This window comes from Myotis nattereri, assembly GCF_964212035.1.
Source record: "Myotis nattereri genome assembly, chromosome: 16".
NCBI classification, from domain to species: domain Eukaryota; kingdom Metazoa; phylum Chordata; class Mammalia; order Chiroptera; family Vespertilionidae; genus Myotis; species Myotis nattereri.
The window spans coordinates 38,356,300-38,380,869 of NC_138091.1; the positions used below are offsets into that span (position 1 = coordinate 38,356,300).

At 41.6% G+C, this 24,570-nt stretch overlaps 1 protein-coding gene across 1 annotated transcript in view; it reads left to right on the plus strand.

The window, feature by feature from the left end:
- Positions 1-22,068, plus strand: part of CEP95 (centrosomal protein 95) — a 38,231-nt gene extending 16,163 nt beyond the window's left edge. Inside the window, exons 7-20 of the mRNA XM_081109060.1 lie at positions 9-140; positions 4,406-4,599; positions 6,326-6,438; positions 6,631-6,763; positions 7,634-7,784; positions 11,331-11,470; positions 13,085-13,171; positions 14,219-14,348; positions 15,396-15,565; positions 15,677-15,751; positions 16,843-16,995; positions 18,783-18,929; positions 19,214-19,285; positions 21,733-22,068. Coding sequence (XP_080965186.1) covers positions 9-140; positions 4,406-4,599; positions 6,326-6,438; positions 6,631-6,763; positions 7,634-7,784; positions 11,331-11,470; positions 13,085-13,171; positions 14,219-14,348; positions 15,396-15,565; positions 15,677-15,751; positions 16,843-16,995; positions 18,783-18,929; positions 19,214-19,285; positions 21,733-21,909 — 1,874 coding nt within the window. The 3' untranslated portion in view covers positions 21,910-22,068. The remainder of the gene's footprint in view (positions 1-8; positions 141-4,405; positions 4,600-6,325; positions 6,439-6,630; positions 6,764-7,633; positions 7,785-11,330; positions 11,471-13,084; positions 13,172-14,218; positions 14,349-15,395; positions 15,566-15,676; positions 15,752-16,842; positions 16,996-18,782; positions 18,930-19,213; positions 19,286-21,732) is intronic.
- The last annotated feature ends 2,502 nt before the right edge of the window (positions 22,069-24,570 follow it).

Genomic DNA, 24,570 nt, shown 5'->3' on the forward strand with positions numbered 1-24,570 from the left:
TTTTCTAGGTACCCAAGGTCCTAACAGAATGCATTCTGAACAGTCCTCAACTGTACCATGTTCTAAGTCACGTGAAGAAGTGTTCAACCCTCTCTCACCCAGTTTTTTGTCCAAGAGTAAGACATACTTTCTTAAAGACAGTGAGTAGTAATGTTATTAGTTCTTGGACAATTTCTATGAGTTGGAGATAATAATTAGTTCCTGGGACAATGCTGTTGCTATTAGCCCTTTTACTTTTGTTGCTCTACACGTTATGCATGCAGTTCTTTTGGGTTTTACATGATCTTATTTGTAAATTAGAGGCCTGGTGCATGAAAATCGTGCACTCGGGGGGGTCCTTCAGCCTGGTCTGTGCCCTCTTGCAGTCTGGGAGCCCTCGGGGGATGTCCAACTGATGGCTTAGGCCCGCTTGGCATTTGGACATCCTTAGCACTGCCACAGAGGAGGGAGAGGCTCCTGCCACTGCCTCTGCGCTCGCCAGCCATGAGCCCAGCTTCTGGTTGAGCGGTGCCCCCTCCGCCCCCCCCCCCGCCCCCCGGGGGAGCATACTGACCACCAGGGGGCAGCTCTTACATTGAGCGTCTGCCCCTTAGTGGTCAGTGTGCATCATAGTGACCGGTCATTCCGTCCTTCAGTCTATTTTCACATTAGCCTTTTATTATATAGGACTAGGGGACCAGTGCACAAATTCGTCCACCTTGAAAGGAACTATGGGCCGTGAGGCTACAGTGAGCACAGGGGTGGGTCTCAGCCCATCCTCCGCATCGCTGCCTGGCCCCTCCTGCCACAGGCTCCAGTCCCCTCTCTGCCAGCAGCCTCGGTCCCGCTGCTGCCATTCCCATGTGCTGATGGTGCCAGCCCCACTCATATCCACTGACAGCACAGAGTGATTGGGGCCAGCGCCAGCAGCGGTGTGAGCATGGGGGGCCGGCGCCGTCAATGAGTGCGAGCAGTGCCTGCTGCCCCAATTGCCCCTCAGGAACAGGGGGAGGTGGAGAAGCCCTAAGGGGCAATCAGGGCCGGCAGCAGCTGCTCATACCTGCTGATGGCGCTGAGCGATTGGGACCGGTGCTGGGGACCGGCAGTGGGTGCGAGCAGGGCTGTTGCTGGCAGCGGGTGCAAGAGGCAGCTGCTAGCCCCGATTGCCCCTCGGGAGCAGGGGGAGGTGGAGAAGTCCTGAGGGGTGAGCGGGGCCGCCAGCTGCCGCTCACACCTGCTGACAGCGCCAAGCAATCGGGACCGGCGCCAGGCGCCGGCAGCAGGTGCAAGCACCAGGCAGGACTATGGCACGTGGGAGCAAAGAATTTTCAGTAACCACTAGAGGTTCACTCCAATGACAGCAACCGGTGCCCTGCCTTGGTCTGATGCCCCTGCTCATCTGCTCCACTATCCCACCGCAGCTGTTGCCCGCCATCTTCCACACATGCCCCCTGATGGTCAGCACACATCATAGCGACTGGTTGTTCGGTTGTTTCGCCATTCGGTCTATTTGCATATTAGCCTTTTATTATATAGATTATTATATAGAATGTTCGCTATTAAGTATGAGCTCTGATTTCTTTTTAAGATGGTCTTTGGGCATACATTTTGCATCCACTATTTTATAATCTAAGTCCTCTCTTCTCAAAGACTTTAAGACAGTAAGAGTCCCTGATATATTAGTTTATCAGGTGGTAGTCTTCAAATTATTAGTGAATGACAAAATATAGTAACTTGAAAAATAGTGTTTCTTATTGTTATATCTGGGATTTTCATGTGGTTAATATTACATAAAACGAGTGGTTCTCAACCTGTGGGTTGCAACCCCTTTGGGGGTCGAATGACCCTTTCACAGAGTCGCCTAAGACCATCGGAAAACACATAGATAATTACATATTGTTTTTGTGATTAATCACTATGCTTTAATTATGTTCAATTTGTAACAATGAAAATACATCCTGCATATCAGATATTTACATAACGATTCATAACAGTAGCAAAATTACACTTAGCAATGAAAATAATTTTATGGAGTAGAACCAAGATGGCGGCGTAAAGTACAGACCTGTGCGTGCTGCCTCCCACAACATTGAAAATACCAACTATAAGACAAAACAGCTATCATTCAGAACCATGGGAAAGCTGGCCCAGTGGAAGTTCTACAACTGGAAGGAAAGAAAGAAGAGCATTGAGACTGAGTAGGATATGCAGAGGCGCCAAGAACAGAGGTACGGAGTCGCGCGCCAGGCGGGCTGCAACTGGATGCGCGGTTTTTTTCAATCAAAAGGGGTTACAAACTCTTGAATCCAATGAGCTTGTTTGGGGCGGGATTCTGAGGTCCCAGACCCCTATGGGGAGAGGCGGGACGGCCTTGCAGTGGGTCGGAAAGCAAGAGTGGCTTTCTCGCGGAGCTGCTTGCCGGCAGGGACATGGAGACATGAGTCGCGAAGAGGCGAGGAGTCGCAGAGACTCCTTTGCTGTTTGCTCTGCCCTGGTGACTCCCTGAGACCCCGCCCTACTCAATTTACATCCCTGCCAAGCTGTGCCAGAGGCACAAAAGGAACCACTGGCGCTTTTACAGCATAACCCAACAAACTGCAGATTTCAACTCCTCGCATCCATAAGGGACACACTCAAGAAGCAGCTTTTTTTCAATCGGAAGGGGTTACAAACTCTCGAATCCACTGAGCTTGTTTGGGGCGGGATTCTGAGGTCTCAGACCCCTACGGGGAGAGGCGGAACGGCCTTGCAGTGGGTCAGAAAGCAAGGGCGGCTTTCTCACAGAGCTGCTCGCCAGCACTCAGGGACTCGGAGACGTGGAGTCGCAGAGAGGCAAGGAGTAGCGGAAACGCCATTGCTGTTTGCTCCACCCTGGTGATTTCCCTGAGACCCTGCCCTACTCAATTTACATCACCGCCCAAACTGTGCCAGTGGCACAAAAGGAACCACATGCGCTTTTGCAGTTTAACCCAACAAACTGCAGATTTCAACTCCTCGCACCTATAAGGGACACACTCAAGAAGCAGAATCAGGTTCGGAGGAAGCCGGAACCGGACCCGGCTGGGCCGGCAACATGGAACCGCTATACCAGCAAACGCACAAACAGGTCCACCAGATCCAGTCTCACATGGGACGCCGGGAGACGGCAGACAAGCAGTCTGTGCACTTAGTAGAAAACAAAATCCAAGCAAGCATACCAGAAATTCAGCCAGCAAGAACGCCTGGAGATTTTGTCCAGCAAGGAGCTGCCCAACAAAAGACAGAACGCCAAACTTCGTGTTGCTGAGACGGCCCCCATGAGACTGAGACAGTCCCTGTGAGGCCATGACGGCCCCCGTGAGGCCGAGACGGCCCCTGTGAGACAGAGACAGCCCCTGCGAGGCTGCAACAGCCCCTGGGAAGCCGAGAAAAATACCACATGATCTCACTCATTTATGGATAATAAAAACCATTATAAACTGATGAACAGCCAAAACCGGTTTGGCTCAGTGGATAGAGCGTCGGTCTGCGGACTGAAGGGTCCCAGGTTCGATTCCAGTCAAGGGCATGTACCTGGGTTGCGGGCACATCCCCAGTAGGAGATGTGCAGGAGGCAGCTGATCGATGTTTCTCTCTCATCGATGTTTCTAACTCTCTATCTCTCTCCCTTCCTCTCTGTAAAAAATCAATAAAATATATTTTAAAAAGAAAACAAAACAAAACAAAAAAACAAAAACAAAAAAAACTGATGAACAAAAATAGATACAAAGGCAGAGCAGCATTGAACAGACTGTCAAACTACAGTGGGAAGCCTGGAGAGGGTTGTGGGGGGTAAGAGATCAACCGAAGGACTTGTATTCATGCATATAAGAATAACCAATGGACAGAAGACACTGGGGGGTAGGGGAGGCCGGGGAAATGTCAAGGAGGGGAAAAAAAGGAGACATGTGTAATACTCTTTGTAATACTTTAAGAAATAAAACAAAATTAAAATAAAATAAAAAATTTAAAAAATAATAATTTTATGGTTGGGGGTCACCACAACATGAGGAACTGTATTAAAGGGTCGTGGCATTAGGAAGGTTGAGAACCACTGCATAAAACCATTGTTAATGACTGCCTTAATAACATGTGGACAACCATAATTTATATAATTATTCTTCAAGCTATTTAGGGTTTTTAGTTGGTTTTTCATTGCTTTTAAATAACTTTTCAGGAAACTTTTATCATAATAATTAAAATTATATTCTTCCTAATTTAATTAGATCCCTACTTGTTTACTGAGGATGAGTCCCTGATTTGTTTTTTTGTGTGCTTTTTTAAAAAAATCAAGTTAAAATATATTTCTAAGTAGTATTATGAATATGTTTACATAGGTATATGTATATATAAGATGATTTATTTCTTAGAGTTTCATTTTAACATCCACTTAAATTCATCCAACTAGCAGAAATTCCTTCTGTGGAAATGACTCCAAGTGCTAGGAAGCTAGGGGAGCCTATCCGATCAGCTATTCCTTTACATCCACCTTATCAGCCTTCAGAGCCTCGAGCACCCTATCCCATAGGAAAAGAATACTTGCATTCAAGTCATTGCTCCCCTGCCATGAATTCTACTGGAGAGGGCACAGAATTTTTTGTGGTAAGTAGAAAAGCTTGCTTTCAATTGGTTAGATGTCTATAGATTTAAAGAAGTCTCTGCTAGAATAGTAGTCAAAGATATTACACTAATCAGAGCACTGTACTTCTTAAACTTTACCTCTGCATACTCCTAATGGTCTTATTTTAGGAATATAGGGGCAGGATGAATGTATAAAAAGGGAAATAATAAGAGCCAACACTTTTACTTTGTACCAGGCACAGTTCTAGGTACTTTTACAAATAGTGAATAATTTACTCTTCCCAACACAGCTCTGGGAGTAGATATTATTTTTATTTCCCATGGGGAAGCTGATAGAGCTTTAGTATCTTGTCCCAGGCACACAGCAATTGTAGAGCCAAGATTTGAACTCAGGTATTCTGGCTTCAGAACCCACATTGTATGTCCCTGATTAAGTAAATTAAAATGTTTAAAAGTATAAAAGGTGTGAAAAAAACCTTTTATCCATAGTCCTTTTATCCAGCATGCACTACTATTAATATCTTGGCCTATTTGCTTCCACTCTTATTTTTAAAAAAAAAAAAATTCTTCATAAGAGTTAACCTGTCCTTTATCTTCCTAGAAATAAGAACAGGTAAGTATATGCAAAGAGTAAATTTATAAATAATGATATATTCTCATTTTGAAAAAGTCAAACAATACAGAAAAAGTACAGAGACAAAATGACCATCATTAGCATTAGGTAACCATCATTTTAAACATTCTATGTATCTATTCAGAGAGGAGGGTGGATGAAAGAAAAGAGAGAAAAAAGGAATCATAGGACAATGATTGCATTTGGAAGAGGCTTGGGGGTGGTGGTGAAAGGACTTATGAGTTGCTGGTAATACTCCATTTCTTGACCTGAGTGGCAGTTGAGCGGGACACTTAAACTTCAATTAAAAAGTTTTTTAGCCCTAACTGGTTTGGCTCAGTGGATAGAGGGTCGGCCTGCGGACTCAAGGGTCCCAGGTTCGATTCTAGTCAAGGGCATGTACCTTGGTTGCAGACACATCCCCAGTAGGGAGTGTGCAGGAGGCAGCTGATGGATGTTTCTCTCTCATCGATGTTTTTAACTCTCTATCCCTCTCCTTTCCTCTCTGTAAAAAATCAATAAAATACATTAAAAAAGAAAAGTTTTTAAAATAAAAATATTATAGTTATTTACTAAAAAATACTAAATTTAACTTCAATAGAAGAAAAAGATACTGAAGTGAAACTAAAGACATTGTTAAATATCAAATATTCCTTTACCGCAAGAAATATTTTCCATAAGATTCCCTCTGAGGTTAAGAAATAACTTGTTAAAATACTAGGAATTTACATTCATATTTTAAGAGGTTTTGTCTTTAACTGTTTCAATTTTGGACAATTTATATTGACTTCTTGATATGAAAGATAATGACTTTAATACTTTCCACTTGTGATTTGATCATTTTTCATTGTTCAGGTTTAGCCATAATCCCTGAATTTTCATATTTGCGAATACCTCACCTGCCTTTATAGTTGAATGGCACCCTGAGCCACACTTTTTCTCTGAGTACAAGTTTACAGACATTGCTCCATTCTTTTAGTATTGAGGATCTCAATTTTTTAAAAAAAGCAAAACATGGAGAATAAAGGGACCTAGTTTTGTGAAATAGATCCTCCCCTTCCCCCACACTCAAAATGTTATTTTTGTGTGTCTTCTTTATAGCTTTTCAAATCAACTCTCTTTTGTTTTTAATAGGAACCAGATAATAGAGTTTTCTTAACTTCCAAATTGCCTGAAGATAACAAACAGGAAACATGTCCAACTCAAGTCCAAAGCCCTAGGACCAGGAAGCTTCCTAAAGGAAAAAGGTGACCTTACTGCAGCTTCATTGTTCACAGATTGTAAACAGTCTGGTAAAGGGGTTTGAAGTTAGGGCTATACTCTCCAAATTTAGCTGTGAAGACCGGTATGAAATATTTGTTAAAGCACACATTACAGTTATTTTAAACTAAGTAATGTACACTTGGCTACCTAAATATCCATGGTCATTTTTATTACAGATATGAAAACAAAGCTGCAGTCTCATCATCCTGGGATTCACCTTTCTCTCAGAAGCCAGAAGATAGGTTAACAGGACAAGAATTACATGCAGTATCAGAGAAACTCTCTCAACGGCTCTCTGAACTAGATTGGGCAAGTCTTGTTTTTATCTATATTGATATTGCCATAGTTGGTGAGCATTTAAGTCATTTTATAATTGAAAGTGAAAGCTAAGCTAAAAAGCTGGAAAGCTACTTGTGTTTTAGTTGCTGTGAAAATGTTCTTAAATAAGACAGAACATAAGATGAAAAACAATCTAGCCTTTCATGATATAACCAAATTTGGTACAGATTTACCCAAATTTTTATTGAATTCTGATGAAAACGAATCACTTAACATAAGTAATTACATGAAATCATTTATCTTCTTTGTTTTTAAATACATTTGTATTGATGTCAGAGAGGAAGGGAAAGGGAAAGAGAGAGAAACATCAGTGATGAGAGAGAACCATTGATTGGCTGCCTCCTGCACGCCCCGCCCCCCCCTCACCCCCTCCCTCCCCATCCCCCCCTCCCCCGCCCCAAACGGGGATCCAGCCCACAACCTGGGCATGTGCCCTGACCAGGAATTGAACCGTGCATGACCTGGTTCATAGCTCCACACTCAACCACTGAGCCACACTGGCTGAGCTAAATCATTTATCTTTTGATACATCTGTAATATAGTTTCCTTTTGTCAATAAAATTATATGGATCTCTGATTCTCACAAAATACAATATAATAGTTTGGGGGTATCATTGAATAAATGTATTAAATCCTTATTGAATTACTCTAAAGTTTATTGAAACTGAATAGTCCAAAGCACTGGTATACACTCTTTAGAAATTAAACATGCATAAACATCTGAAAACTTGTTATTAGTGCCTGATTATCAGAGGAAGCTTTCTAAAGGTTGCGTTTGTCCTGTCCTTCCAACTTACTTTCTGCTAAAATCAATGAAAAGCTGTTGAATTTCATTGGTAGATGTTAAAAAGTGCCCTGGGTGATCGAATTAAAGAAAAGACTCATCACAAAGAAGATACTGGAAATGAAGAGGTGAAGAGTGGAAATTTTGAGACACTGTCCCAGCACAGTGACGGCGTCATTGAGTGTGGGCCAAAGAAGCGAAAGCCAGGTACCTATCCCAGAGGGGCAGGATGAGGACAGGCTAGGGAACCACATAGGCACTTCTATGGGTTTATAATGACTGGCTTTCTTGTTTTAAATAGTTCATAAATATAAAAAGGATAAAAAATAATATCAAATACCTGTATCTTCACCATCTAGAAGTAGCAGATGTTAATAGTTATACTTTACACCTCTGCATTGAAGTAAGAATTGAAATACATTATCTGTCCTTCCCACAGTCAATTCTTTTTCCTTCCCTCAAAGAAACCACTCTCAAAATTGGCATATTTTTTTCTTATTCCTGTTTTTATTTTTTCTTTCCAGTTTTATTGAGATATAATTGACATATATCATTGTATTAATTTAAGATGTACATCTTGATGATTTGATATGTGTATATACTGCAAAATGATTTCCACAAGTTTAGTTAATATATAACCTTTAAGATCTAATCTCTTAGCAACTTTCAAATATGCAATACAGTATTTTTAACTAAAGTCTCCATGAAGAACATTACATCCGCAGAACTTACAACAGGAAGTTTGTACCTTTTGTCCTCCACCACACATTTCGCCCACTCCTAACCCCCACCTTTGTCACCTGCAAATCTGTTCTCCGTATCTGAGTGGGGTTTTTTTAGATTATACATACGAGTGAGAAAATACAGCATTTATCTTTTTTGTCTGACATATTTCATTCAGCATAATGCCCTCAATGCCCATCTATGTTGCCACAATGGCAGGATTTCCTTCTTTTTTATGGTTGAATAATATAGCATTGCATTGCATTTATATGCATTCCTCATCCATTTATCTGTCAGTGGACACTTAGGTTGTTTGCATGTCTTGGCTGTTGTAATACTACTACTTTTCACGTGGAGATATAGATATCTTTTACATTACTACATGTGTGAAAGTAGCAAACAAACCAGCCCCCAGCACTGTGGCCCCAAGTCCTCAGCACCCACACTGTCTTGAACTCTCATTTAAATGACAATGTTCCATCACTTTGTGGTTTCTGGAGAATTGCCATTTTCTTTCTGCTACCTGTGACCTTGGTTATTCATGGTATTTGATGGGTTATTCCTCTGCTGGCATATTTGAAGTAGTGAACACCTTTATTTAGGTACAGTCTTGATTTTAACAATTCAGCAGGTTGATAATTAGATCTTTCTTTTTCCCCCCCAGTAGGTGGTGCTATAGCACAAGTTTTTGTTTTCTCTTAGGTGTGCTACTTTGCACCCTCTGGGGTTGTGGTTTGTGGGGTTGTGTGGTTGTAGGAGTCTCCACCTGGGTGACTGTGTGTGTGTCCCTGCTGTGTCTTAGTCACCTGGATCTCCAGACATCGCCATCATGGTGGGGAGATGTGACATGAGGGGATAGGCTGGGTTTTCGAGCCTGCTACACCGCTACCTGGTTCCCTGTGGCTGCTTGGCACCATTGTGCTGTAGCCAAGAGGCTGTAGACATGTCTCCACTGCTGCTACACGGCCCACTGCAGTCGGGGGAGGGAGCAGATTCTCAGGTACAGACACTGCTTCTGGCCCTCTTACCCTCTGCCAGGCTGTAATGTGTGGGCGGCACCCCTACTACACCACTGTCACCACTGTTGTGTTAGCTGGAGCCATGGGTCTAGCAAGCCACAGCAGCAGGGAACTGCATCTGCAGGCATCATCCTTGTCCTTACCCCCACTCTACCTCCCCTATACATTCTATCTAATACACCCACCTTCAGATGTACCAATGTGTGGATCTCTCAGGCATGGTAGTGTTAAACAGTACCTTTGTTGGGTTATAGATGTCTGATTAGTTGTAAATTTAAGGGTAGATACATAGGGGTCTTCCTACTCCACAATGATGCTGACGTCACTCCTATACTGCCATCTTCAACAGGAACCCTTTTAACCCTGTGTTTATACTTTAATAGCCTGTGTTACCTGTCTAAATATGTTATTGTTTTATTTTTTTAAAACAGTTTACATAGATACTGTATATATTATTTGGAAACTTGCCTTTTTGGTTAACATTGTTTTGGAAATCAATGTTGATACTTATACATTCAGTTAATTCACTTTAACTATTATGTAACTAAGGTCATACAATTTATCCCATTTGGGTTTGTGTATATATTTCTCACGATTTCCCCTATTGTAGGACATGTGGATTGTTTCCATAACTACAAACAGTTCTGCTGGGAACAACCTTAACAAGTTTCTCTAGGATCTACATCTGTTAGAATTACTGGATCATGGGGTTTACACTTTTGCACCATTACCAGATTTCCCTCCAAAGTGATTGCACCAGTTTATATTCATCTCAGCAATGCATGACAGTTTCTAGTTTGCCACATTTTTGCAGATATTTCCTACTGTTTGTTCAAATTCAAGTAATTATATTGTCTTCCACCAACTAGAATTCTGCATATTTTCCATTCCCTTTTATCTACTTTGGCCATCCTTTTTTCTCTAGAAACAGTACTTCTCATCTAAAACTTCCTGAACATTTTCAGTTGTTGTTTTTTGATGTGTGTGGTTTTTTTTTTTTTTACTCCAAGAATATTTTTTCCTTCTCGTGATTATTGTATCTCTTCCTTCACACTTGGCTCAGGTAATCTCTAGAACCCTAACCCAGTAACCTACATGTTCTCTTACTATACACATCCATATGGTAGTCAGTTTTCAAAACATTATAAGCTAAAATATTATTTTAGCTAGATGTTCAGTTTCTAAAGGAGACTACATTATGGCTGTAGTAAAATGTCCTAAAAGTATCATTTTAAATAGATTGTGCAATTCAATTTTTCTTAATATCTCAGAATTCAAAATGAATTAAGAAGATTTGAAATAAGAGTGAAAGGAAAAATAAAAGTTCAGGGAAGTTTGATTTCTCTGGGAAATTTTATTTAGAAATATATTAAACTAATTTCCTTGACCTTAGAACTATATTGAATTATTCCAAGAGATCCTTTTCCAAAAAGGCACAGAGTCCCCCTCTTCACAACTGTTAGATGTCCAAGCACAGCTATAAACAATGGAACATAAAACGGTTTGTGAAGAGAAGTGATTTGTTAGATCGTAGGTAGTGTGGAATTAGGATGGCTAGATGGCTAAGTAGGAAATACCAGGACTGCTTAGAAAAAGCTAAAATATGTTAACTTTTGCTGATAAGTGCACTGCTTTATAAGGATAAGATTTGGGTAAGTAAAAGGATAGCAGACATAACTCAGATGGCTAAACATTTTCTTTCTTCCTCTACCACTAAGAGCGCTTTATCGGCTTTTGTGTACAGCTGGCATCCCACATTTTGCTCCATGTTCAACCCCAAGTTGAGTAGAGAACCTAAGTACTTTGAGACAGTGCACATTTATGTGCAGTTGTCTGTTTATTTGGTAGGACTAAAGATACAAATACAAATTAGTCATAGGAGAGAGTCCACTTAGAGTACATTTAGCAGTCACAGCCACTCCCTTTGAATTTGGTGAAAATCAACTATTTGGTCTCCAATTTAACATTTCTGATTGTCAGGAACTAATGGTATATGTCTTCTGTGTTGTAGGACTTTCCACACCTAGAAAGCCACCCTACAGATCTCATTCGCTCTCTCCATCTCCAGTTAACAAAAACAAACAGTTCCATATGGAAAGAAAAAAGCAGAGAAAGCCAAAAGAAACAGATATCCGCCGATTCCAAGCTAAGGTATATTCCATCTCTTGACTACCATTGAACAGCAGGCAGTACCATTTACCCTCAGCCAGATGCTACAGTGAACATGCTGTTGATTAAAGGCTAAAATGCATTTAATATTCTTGAGCTAAGTAGATGATAGGAAATTATGTGACATGGCTTTTATGTCCCTCATTAGGGAGCATAAAACTTGTACTCACAAAATTTTAAGAAGACTAACCTTGTCAGATATAGACCAGTACTGAAGGAAATTAAGAAAGAGTAGGTCAGTAAGGATTGATAGTTTCAGAGAGACCTTTAGAGATTAACGGAATTTGAGGTAGATTAAATGTGACAGGCCATTTGAGGTACAGATAGGATGAAAGTAACCAAGACAGAAATGAGAGGAGGTGGTTAGGATTCAACAAGGAGAATGTATGATTACCAAGGAAGACTTTCTGCTATGGAGTAGGTATTTTGAAATGTAATATAAATTTAGAACGCTTAAGTTGTTTTCTATAGTTTCCTATATAATGAAAGCCTAATATGCAAATTGTCCCCTCGGGCGGTCATCCTACCGGGAGTTTGACCGTTCGCTATGATGTGCATTGACCACCAGGGGACAGCGTGGAAAATGGTGGGAGTTGGCGACCCACCGCGACCTCTTGCAGGCTACCTGGGGGCAGGGGTGACGGGGACAGAGGTGCAGTAAGAATGCGGATGTTCACCGAGCTCACTCTCACTCTCACACCTCACACCCGCACGGCCTCTTTTGGGTGAGCTGGGCCATAGCCACCAGGACCGCAGGGGCCCATCGGGCACCTCGTGGGTTTGCGCAGGAGCCAGTCTGCAAGGCCAGCTGGGAGAGAGTGTGCTGCCCACCCCATGGGGACTTGGGTGCTGTAACTAAGGCAGAGAAGGGCACATGGAGGCCCGGGGGCCCAGGTTTTGCCCAGGACCCAGAGGTCAGCTGAGACCTGCCCTTCCACGCCAGACGCTCATGCTTTGATCGCTGGCCAGGCCTAGGGACCAAATCCATGCATGTATTTCGTGCACCAGGCCTCTGGTATTTTATAATTCATACTAGAGGCCCAGTGCACAAATTCGTGCACAGTGGGGTCCCTCAGCCTGGCCGACGATCGGGGCTATCTTGCTCAGTCCCAGTGGGGGCTGGCCAGCCGGGAGAGATTGGCACTGACCACCAGGGGGCAGCTCCTGCATTGAGCGTCTACCCCCTGGTGGTCAGTGCGCATCATACCTACCGTCCAGTGGTAACGGTCATTTAGGCCAGTGGTCGCCAACCTTTCGGACCTCATGTACCACCGATGGCGACTGCTGGCTTAGGCTTTTATATAGATATATAGATGAGTTACAATAGCATGTAACTTCAATTCAACATGTAAATTCCACTCAAGGGAGTATCAAAATAATTTCAAGAACTATTAGAACAAAAAAATACATTACGTAGAATTTCATTTTATGTCTCAAGTACATGTCTATTAAATAATGTATATTTGTGATATAGATCATGAAAAGAACTTTTTAAAGAAGTGAATACAATGGCAGGATCTTAGATGAATTTTCTTCCTTCATTTTCATTTGTATGTCTTTTTATAACTAAATGTCATATGGCCTTTTCCTGTGTAGGCACTAACTGAGGCATTTGAAAGGGAACTAAGAAGAAATAAAGTTCAAGAGAATATTGGACCTCCAGAAACAAATGAGGAGGAAACAGTGGGTAAAAGTCTCTACTGTAATAAATGCCATTTGATCAGATCAGTGGAAAGTACAGAGAAAGGAACTTTTTAATATGAAAAAAGAACCAGCAGGGCATTAGCTCTTCTACTTAGAAAAAGGCAGGATTTCATTTCATGATGTGGGATTTTTCTCTTATTTATAGGGTATCCAAGTTGCTGAATATAGCAAGACATGGTACCAGAGAACACGAGCATTTTTCCTTCCTGCCTAAAACTTCCCTCAGTTTTTAAGGGGTCCTATTGCTTAGCAGTTCACCAAAGGTCTAATAGATAGTCTAGGCCAGTGGTCGGCAAACTCATTAGTCAACAGAGCCAAATATCAACAGTACGACGATTGAAATTTCTTTTGAGAGCCAAATTTTTTAAACTTAAACTATATAGGTAGGTACATTGTTATTAACTTTATTAGGGTACTCCTAAGGCTTAGGAAGAGCCACACTCAAGGGGCCAAAGAGCCGCTTGTGGCTTGTGAGCCGCAGTTTGCCGACCACGGGTCTAGGCTGACAAGTTAAAGGGACGTAAGAAAAGACAGGAAATCTCAGTTGTTATACACCTGGTGGGAAGAAACCCAAAGCATCAGTTTCCATCGCCTTTCAAAAGGATGGTTATAGAAACTGAAAGCATGGAAAAAATGCTTATGCTAAAATGTTCAATAAATAAAACAGGATATAAAATACAATATGGTTACAACTAAACATTGGGAACTTTGATAACTTTTTCCATGTAGATTTAAAAAGAAACAAGTACATCAAAACATTATTAGTTGTATTTAGTGTGTGGGAATATGGCGACTGAAATTTTAAAAAAATTCAATCCTTTTTCAAATTCCAGAGGATGCTGGAAGTCAAAAGATTCTTTATACTTAGAGTAGATAAATACTAAGCAGATTTTAGAAATCTAAAGTAAAATGGTTTGGCTCAAGATTAGTTAGCTATTTTTGTCAATATGTAATATTTAAGATGATGTATTAACAAGTTATTAGACTTCTGTCTTATTTCTATTCTGTTTTGTATCTGCTTTTAAGGAAAAAATATACAGAGAAGCTGGTCATAAAAGAACTCCAAAACACAGTCAACCCTGGAAGATTTACTCTAGAAACACCATAACTCCAAGTCCAAGAGGTGGCTTGCCAAAAGCAAATAAAGTAGTTCCAAGTAAGAACCACAAAATTGTACTTTGTGGAACACTGGCATCCTTTAAAAGTGTGTGCTACATCTCAGGGACACGCACTGAAACTGACATCCACAAGTTAGTTGGAGAAAGTTTCCTCTTTTATCACTGCCATGCACTAGATTTCTGTAAAGAGATAAAACTCTTCAATAAGGCATTTATTTAAAACTCTTCAATAATATCTTTGGTGCCAGGATATAAACCACTCTAAGGAATACTAGGGCCACTCACTACCTGCTGCTCCGGCTTTAGCTTTATTCTGCTCATTCATCCTGGCTGCCTTTTCTTTGTTTCTGGGAAGTTGGTAGACTCAGAGGGATGCGCCAAGGCAAGCAGATGGCCTGTCCAGCTCCTGTTATATTGACAGTTGCTGCCAGTGAGTGCTAGAGTTCTGTTACAAGGAAAATGAGGTTATATGAAATGCCAAGGTGCGGTTTCAAAGACGGCTGGCCTAACTACATCCCATCAGACACACTCTTTGCCTCCCAGTAGGGCTGAGGAGTCTGTGTGACCACACACAGAGCATCCACCCAAGGCAGCCGAGTCAGCTGAGCAGTTAGGATGGACTTCACAAGACCAGCTTGTCATCAATCAGATCTGTTGAGCTTATTTTCATTTGTACTAGTAGTTGGCTTACTCTGATCAAAGAAGGGATGCAAAAGTAATAACATACTTTTAGAATTGTTCTTTTCAGGATCAGAACCACATCATTTAGGTAAGCTTTGATCTATCATAGCGGTTCTCAACCTGTGGGTCGCGACCCCTTTGGCGGTCAAACGACCCTTTCACAGGAGTCGCCTAAGACCATCCTGCATATCAGATAATTACATTACGATTCATAACAGTAGCAACATTACAGTTATGAAGTAGCAACGAAAATAATTTTATAGTTGGGTCATAACATGAACTGTATTTAAAGGGCCAGAAGGTTGAGAACCATGATCTATCAGGAAGGTGGGATGAGAGTTCTTATTAAAAGCTGTCAGCAAGTCTCTCAGATTGAGTCGTTTTGTTTTCTTTTTACCTTGCAGTGAAAGTAAATGAACACAGTCTCCTGCCCCTGATGCTTGAGCAGTTTCCATTTCTCCATGTTTCTGGCCAAACACTAAGCAAAATGTGGAAACAGCAAATTGCACAGATTGAACAGCTCAAAAAAGATGCATATAGAGAAGATCGATCAAAGAAGAAACTCCAGGATGAAGTAAGCTGTCAATTTTAAGTGTAGGAATATAACCAAAAAAGGGAAAGAGCTTATCCCTGAAAATTTAGTGAACAGAATTATTAACCTCCTTCCCTTTGGTTTCACTTAAAGATAGAAGAAGCCTTAAGAAGGCATGACCTGCTTACTGCACTTGTCAAGAAAGAATATGAACATGACAAGAGATTGGTATGTCAAGAGCAAGTTGGGTATAACTTTGAATTTATAACTTATATTAATTACTTTATTTGTACCAGCTGGGCAGTAGCCCCACAGATTGTTACCTTGAACACTTGCCTGTGGAAGCATCTGGGGCTTGAACCAAAACTGAATAGTGGGGAAGTTGCTAGGTGCTTTCTAATATAGTTTCATTTAGTCTTTATTGTAACAAGATGGACACATTTTCTATGAAATGAAAAGCCCAAGGCTTTGAGATGTTAACTTGCCCTGGATCCCACCATAATCAGTAAGGAGCAAGGTGGAGATTTTAATCCAGGTCTGTCCCTACCTTCACGGCCCCTTAGAGGTACCACGTCGTTGTAACTAGTTCTTTAGTCTACTCCCATCTTCTCAGGTCCTAGATAGAGATGAGGTAGTTTATCAGCCTCCATTATAATTTGGATAGAGAATCGTACACAGCACATCATCCTCTGTTGAGTATAATGAAGGGAAAGGACAGAGGTCAGAGACAATATGCCAGAGAAAGATTTAAAAACCACTGGCTGAATGTAGAGATAAGCAATGAGAACCATAATCCCAGACATTTCAAAAGAAGGGGAAGCCATCTTAGGAACTGCATGTAGTACTTTGATATGAGGGAAAGGAAGCAGATACCTGAACACCTAGTTAAAGGGCTTATGTACATGACCTCATTCCATCCTCACTACTTCGTAAGAAGATACTGCCTAATTTCCTTAGTATTGATGTAAATACTCTTGGTGACTCAAATTTTGCTTGAAAGAGAGCCATTTTTCTGCTCCTAAGCTGGCATGTGGGTGTGGAATGGGAAGATGGGATCCTCAGCTCCACCAGGTCTCTGCTCCTCTCTGCAGCGGAGGGGGCTCACTGAGGCGGTTCTCAGGACTGAGGTGATGAACCGCCAAAGGCTAGAAGACGTCTGGGGCTGAGTCTTTCACACTGTGCTCAGGCAGTAGGCCACTGGTCCTCCATCCCCGGCTGCCTGGTGGAAGGCACTGTGGTGCGGAGAGGGACAGATGGGAATGCTGGAGTCTGTATTCCTCTTATCCTTACTTCTCTTTCCCTTTCCCTCCCTTTCCCAGCAAGACTTCAAGGACTGCATTCATAGGCAGAAGTTGACCCAATCAAAAATAAAAGAAAGTCGACAGCAGATTGTTCGAGCCCGAAAATATTATGATGATTATCGAGTTCAGTTGCGTGCAAAAATGATGAGAATGAGGACCCGAGAAGAAATGGTAAGTATGGCTTTTCTAGCTAACCCTGTTAAGGTGAATTTTGTTACCTTTCAGGACCACCGTCTTTGTTTGTAACTCTTGTCCCAGTTTGAATCCAACGTTCAAATACAAGTCCTAAACTGCTGGCTGTGAGAGTTCAGACTTGGCCATACCTCATGTTATTACCCAATAGTACCTCCCAGTCTCTTCTCAGTCTCCACTGCCCTCATCCAAATTCCCTTTGACCTTGTGCACACAGGTACTTCTCCCATAAAACGGCTTTAGGGGCTTGGGGGCATGTTATCAAAGACAGGAACTTAAGATGTGATTAGATGACCTAGGTTTGCACATAAAATCAGGAAAAGACATAGGGCAGATATGCTTTGAGATGTTTCCACAAAGTATTTGCTGTCTCATCCAAATCAAGCTAAAATGCTCTAGAAGATACTATTAAGGCTTTGAGAGGTTGAGTGACTTGAGTAAGGTAATATGGCTGGCTAATGCATACATGGCTCTAAGAACCAGTTCTTGATCAAGAATTCTTTAATCAATGGAGGAAAAGTGGGCATATTCAAATCTGTTGAACAATTTGTTTTCCTGTGGCCTGTTATGTGCTAATCAACATCACCCTCAGTTATTCACAAGTGTAGATGCAACATTTGTTTCTGCTTTGGAGTTCATGCCCTATATACATGGCTGCTTTAGATATCTTTTCTAAAAGCAATAAAGAATCTTTGGGCTCCAGGAAAAGATGCTGAAACATCATTAGTCAAAACAGAAATATAAATCAAAACCACACTGACATACCAGCACACCCACTAAGATGGCTGAAATAAAAAAGACAAGTGTTGGCAAGGATGTGAACTTGGAACCCTCATGCAGTGCTGGTGGGGCTATAAAATGGTACAATGACTTTGGAACAGGCTGGGGATTCCTCAAAAGGTTAACATAGACATACCAAATCACTCAGCAATTTCACTCCTAGGTATCTATCCACAAAGATAACTTATATACAAGTGTTTGCAGAAGCACTACTTATAGTAGCCAAAAAAAGGAAATAACCTAAATGCTATCAGCTGATGAGTGGTTAAACAGAATATGATATTCATACAGTAGAATAAACTTTGGCAATAAAAAGGAGTAACACATTGATACATGCTATGATCTAGATGAACCCTGAAGACATGCTAAGTGAAAGAAGCCAGATACAAAAGGTCACATAGTATATGATTCCATTTATATGAAATGCCCAAAATAGGCAAATCTGTAGGCAATCTGTAGACATAGAAAGTAGATTAGTGGTTGCCTGGGGAGGGCAGAATGGGGAGTAGGGTTTCTTTTTGTAGTGACGAAAATGTTCTGAAATTAATGGTTGCACAACTATGAATATAATAAAAAACCTTACTGAATTATACATCTTCAGAAGGTGAACTTTATGGTATGTGAATTGTCTCAATAAATCTGTTACTTAAAAAAATATTTGTGCCCTAGCTAGTTTGGCTCAGTGGATAGAGCGTCGGCCTGTGGGCTGAAGGGTCCCGGGTTTGATTCTGGGCAGGGGCACATCTCAGTTGAGGGCTTGATCCCCAGTGGGAGGTGTGCAAGAGACAGCCAATCCATGATTCTCTCTCATCATTTATGTTTCTCTCTCTCTCTACCTCCTCTTCCTCTCTGAAATCAATAAAAATATATTTTTTTAAAAACCTGTGTGAAATACAATGAGTATATACCTCTATTTGGGTAAAATGATTATATTCCTCCATGAAAAGTTCAGCATAACTTAATTTTTCTGATTAAATAACTGACAGATATTTAAGAAACTGTTTGAAGAAGGCTTACAAATTCAAAAGCAAAGATTACGAGACTTAAGAAACTATGCCAGAGAAAAGCGAGAGGAACAGAAGAAGCAGCACCAGGATGAACTGCACTCGATGGAGAACTACTACAAAGACCAGGTGGGCTTCCTGCTGCCTGCTTACGCTCTCACGTGCTTAGTACTGACTGCCCTGTCAGAAGTCTGCTGTCTGCTGAACAGTGACTCTACGTATTAATTCACAACTTGTGACTGTACAGGTTAGACTAACCCATTTTCAAGATTGAAATTTAAGATTAAATAAGCTAGTGCTTAACTAAAGTACAGGTTCTATATTGCCCTATTTCTATTAAAATAAAAATATAGAACTGTTATATTTAGACTACAAATAAAGTATTTGATTTTTTTTTCCTTCCCTGTAAACAGTTTTCATTGCTGGCAGAAGCCATATCACAGGAACATCAAGAACTCAAAGCCAGAGAAAAATCCCAGACCCAGGTAATGATTAACAGGATAGAAATCATTTATTTACACTTTTTTTTTTAATATATATTTTTTTAATATTTTTTATTGATTAAGATATTACATATGTGTACCCTCTACCCCCCCTCTCCCCGCTCACCCCCTCACCCCCCCCCCCCCCCCCCCCGTTGTCTGTGTCCATTGGTTAGGCCTATATGCTTGCATATAAGTCCTTTGGTTGATCTTTCCCCCTTGCCCCCACCCTCCCCTACCTTCCCTCCAAGGCCCGACAGTCCAATCAATGCCTCTCCGTCTCTGGATCAGTCCTTGTTCATCAGTTTATGTTGTTCATTATATTCCACAAATAAGTGAGATCTTGTGGTATTTATCCGCTCTCCAGTTCCATCCATGTTGTGGCAAATGGTGAGAGTTCCTTTTTCTTCTTCCTCTTCTTAAAGAATACCTTTCAGCATTTCATATAATGCTGGTTTGGTGGTGATGAACTCCTTTAGCTTTTTCTTATCCGTGAAGCTCTTTATCTGACCTTCCATTCTGAATGATAGCTTTGCTGGATAAAGTAATCTTGGTTGCAGGTTCTTGCTATTCATCTCTTTGAATATTTCTTGCCACTCTCTTCTGGCCTGCATGGTTTCTGTTGAGAAATCAGCTGACAGTCGGATGGGTACTCCCTTGTAGGTAACTGTCTTTCTCTTGCTGCTTTTAAGATTCTCTCTTTATCTTTTGCTCTTGGCATTTTAATTATGATGTGTCTTGGTGTGGTCCTCTTTGGATTCCTTTTGTTTGGGGTTCTCTGCGCTTCCTGGACTTGTAAGTCCATTTCTTTCACCAGGTGGGGGAAGTTTTCTGTCATTATTTCTTCAAAAAGGTTTTCAATATCTTGCCCTCTCTCTCCTTCTGGTACCCCTATAATTCTGATGTTGGTACGCTTGAAGTTGTCCCAGAGGTTCCTTACACTATCTTCATATTTTTTGAATCTCTTTTCTTTTTTCTTTTTCGGTTGGGTATTTTTTGTTTCTTTGCATTTCAAATCTTTGACTTGATTCTTGGGATCCTCTTGTCTGCTGTTGGATCTCTGTAAAGTATTCTTTATTTCAGTCAGTGTATGCATAATTTCTAATTGGTCCTTTTTCATGACCTCCATGGTCTCACCATACTCCTTGAGGGATTCATTAAAGTTATCGGCGGTTTCCATAAAATTCTTGACAAACCTTATAAACGTGGCCTTGAACTCTATATCCAGTCGTCTGGCCTCCTCCGTTTCTGCCAATTGTGACCTGTTTCTCTGTCTCCGCATTTTGGCTGCTTCCCTGTGTTGATAGAGTGGCCCTGCGCGCCAGGTGTCCTGTAGGGCCCAGTGGCTCAGCCTCCCCAGTTACCTGGGGTGGACACTCTTGGTGCACTCTTGGTGCCTCGGTTGTTGTAGGATCACTGGGAGGAATTGACCTCCAGGCCAATTGGCTGTGGGAAGCAGCTGTGTCTGAAGTGGGAGAATGGTCCCCCTCTGACCACTGGGTACAGTGGCTCCTGGATCTAAGGAGGTGCTAATTCAGCCCCTGCCTGAGGCCACACAGCCGGAGCCTCCACGAAGAGGCTCAGCTGTGAAGCAATGCAAGCCGCTGCGGGGCCTTGGGCCTTCTCTTGGAAGTTCCGGGTCTGGCTGGCCCGGCTGCAGTTAGGTAATTATCAGGTTGCAAAGTTCTGGGGCATTCACATGCAAAAGCCTCTGCCGCAGCCTGGGTGGGGCGGGGTCTCAGGGAGACAAAGGGCAGAGAAAGAAGCAATGGCTGATTCTCCGCGCCCGGAGTCGCGCGTCTCAGTGTCCCGGTAACGGCTGCAAGCACCTCTGAGGGAAAGCGGCCCTCAAGTTCGCCCGCTGCCGCCTGAGAGAGCCGCCTCTCCCAGTATGAGTCCTAAGTCCCCAGAGACTTCCCAGAACCGGAGATCAGAGCAGTCGGGAGCTTGTGATTCAAAAAGACAGCCGCGTCCTCAGGTGCCGCCGCCGTACCTCTGCACTCAGCCTCCGCAGCTCCTCTGGCTCTCAGCGTGCTTTTCTTTTCTTCTAGTTGTAGAAATTACACTCAGCCAGCCTTCCTGTTGTTTTGGACGATGTTTGCTCCGTCCTTTGGGCTAATTTTCAATTGTTGTGTGGGGCAACTATTTCCCGGTGTTTATCTATGCCGCCATCTTAGTTTCTCCCATTTATTTACACTTTTAAGAAGTAAAAAAAAAATTATATTACACCTTAAGGGGAACAGAGAGAATACTAGTAAGAAGGTTCATCTATGGTCCAAAACATTTATCCTGTGATTTTAACTTTACCTACTAAGGCCTCTGTATATTAAATTATTAAAATTATTGCAGGAGTTTGATCAGGTGGAAGTTGGAGAGGGAATAAAAATAGATAGACGAGGGTGGCCTGGCTATATGTTCTGAATAGCAGGATGACATGAATTCTCTTTTAGACATTATATAAGGTGAAGAGGGAGCTGAGATCTAAGATGGAGAAGGAAATTCAACAACTGCAGTACATGATCACGCAGAACGACGAAGATGCTTTCTTCCGGGAATTAGAAGCTGAGCGCTTCAAATCTCGGCTTCACCTGGCTTCCTTTCAGTACAGTAAAAGGCCCTTCCCCTGAGGCTACTTCCATAAGTGGCCAAGTCTGGAAGACTTGACCAGGGCAGACTTAGAATTGAGTAAGTAAACTAAACCAAAAGAATCATTTCTAAATGTCTTGTCTACATATTCATTCCAATACTTTTAATGAAGTAACGTTTTAAATAAAAATTGTTTTCTTAAAATATATTGCTCTTGAATTTATGACCTAAAACCTTAAAGGCACACATTCTTCATTAGTCATTTGTACTAAAGCAATCAACAAGCCTTGATTAAGCAGCCAGCTCCTGAAGCCTATTGTGGGTCAACAAAAATAGAAAGGGGGGGAAAAGTGCTTGAGGACCAAAAAACTCTCCAATTCAAAAAAGAGAAGTGTGAGCTTGTCATCAGAGATGGGACATAGGAGTAAACCTTAAAGACAGGTTCAATTCTTTTTCACATGGTGGCTAAAAGATGAGAATTTATGCATATGGTTTCTAGCAGTTGGTAGAGGATAGCATGAGGAGAGGCCAAGGCGGAAGGCCAACTCGTGTGTGTCTCAAAAGCAAATCAGTGATGGCAGGTAGGAAAGAGGCATAATGGACTTGAAGCAAGCAGAGTACACCAACCCTAGTGTGGGGGACATGAGAAAAAAGAACCCAGTTGTGGTGATGTCTTTCATGGAGAAGAGGGCTTCAATGAAGGCCAAGAACTGGAGGAAGGCTTCAGAGCAGTTGAGGATGTGGGGACTTTTGCTGATCAAAGCCATGGAATGGCAGAGGACATAAGGAAAGGAGTGGAAGGGAGAAGAGAGATTCCCATTAGGGCATGTAGAAAGTAGCATGGCGCCCTAGCTGGTTTGGCTCAGTAGATAGAGCGTTGGCCTGCAGACTATAGGGTCCTGGGTTTGATTCCAGTCAAGGCACATGCTGGGGTTGTGAGCTCGATTCCCCAATAGGGGGCATGCAGGAGGCAGACAATCAATGATTCTCTCTTCTCATTGATGTTTCTATCTCTCCCCCTCTGAAATCAATAAAAATAAGGTGATGAGCATATGAACAATGGTCAGTGGAACAGAACAGCCCGCACATATATGGTCGATTAATTTATAACAAGTGAGCCAGAATATGGGGAAAGGACAGAGTCTTTAAATGTTGGGCAAACTGGATAGCAAAATGGGAAAGAAGGACACTGGACCAGCAGAGCTTACACTATACACAAAAATTAACTCAAAGTGGGTTAAAGACTTGAACATAAAACTAAAAGAAAACATAGGCGGTAAACTCCTTGACAATGATTTTTTGGATTTGACGCAAAAACATAATGAAAAAGTTGAACTATATCAAACTAAACAGCTTCTGCAAAACAAAGGAAACCCAACAAAATGAAAAGGCACCTATGGAATAGAGAATGTTATTTTGCAAATCAGATATCTGATAAGGGGTTACTATCCAAAATAATAGAGAACTCATGCAACTCAATAGCAAAAAATCAATCCTATTAAAAAATGGGCAGAGGAACTTAACATTTTTCCAAAGAAGACATAAAGATGACCAAAGGTATATGAAAAGATGCTCAACATCACTACTCATCTGGGAAATGCAAATCAAAGCCACAAGGAGATATCACCTCACAATTATTAGAATGGCTGCTACCAAAAAGATAAGAAATAAATGTTGAGGGCATTGAGGAAAAGGAGCCCTGTGCACTACTAGTGGGAATGTAAATGGATGGAAAACATTAAGTTCCTCAAAATATTCAAAATAGAACTACCTAGCAATTCCACTCTGGGTATTTATCTAAAGAAAACAAACACTAACTGGAAAAGATATCTACACACCCCACTCATGTTCCCTGCAGTATTACTTACAATAGTCAAGATGGGAACAAGTGTCCATCAGCAGATGAATGAAGAACTGGTGTATATGTATACAATGGAATATTATGCAGCCTTGAAAAAAGGAAATTTTGTCATTTATGATAACAAGGTGGACCTTGAGGGCATTATGCTAAATGAAGTAAGTCAGAGAAGACAAATACCATATGATCTCACATATAGGTGGAAAACAAAAAAACTGAGCTCATAGATACAAATAACAGATTGATGGTTGCCAGAAGGGGCTGGGGAGGTTAGTGAAAGAGATCAAAAGGTCCAAACTTCCAGTTATGTGATGTACAGAATGGAGACCATTGTTAACAATACTGTATGGCATAAAAGTTCCCTTCACAAAAAAAATTTGCAACTATGTATGGTGATGGGTGTTAACTAGACTTATTGTGATGATCATTTCAGAATATATACAAAACATTATGTTGTACACCTGACACTAATATCTCAATTACACTTCAATTAAAAGAAATACCTTTTTGGTCTCGATGGTTCTCCACCACCTGGCCATGCCAGCATTGTCTTTGAGGGAGTGAGTGGTCTGAAAGGTTGAATCTGATGTGCTCTCCATCTTCACTCCCAATTCCGGGGCTGAAAGTGAGACAACTTCATGAACACTTTAGGCAGGAAAAACATCTTGGAAGGGTCCCTTGCCTACCCCACGGGCTGCTGCATTTGCCTCTCCACTTCTTTTACTTATAAAACACTCACCATAAGGGAGACAGAAGTAGGGTTTACAGCTCATATTAGAGACTAATTGATAACCTAGATAAACCCCAACCCAAACATTCATAAGAGGTATGCTATTCAAGAGTT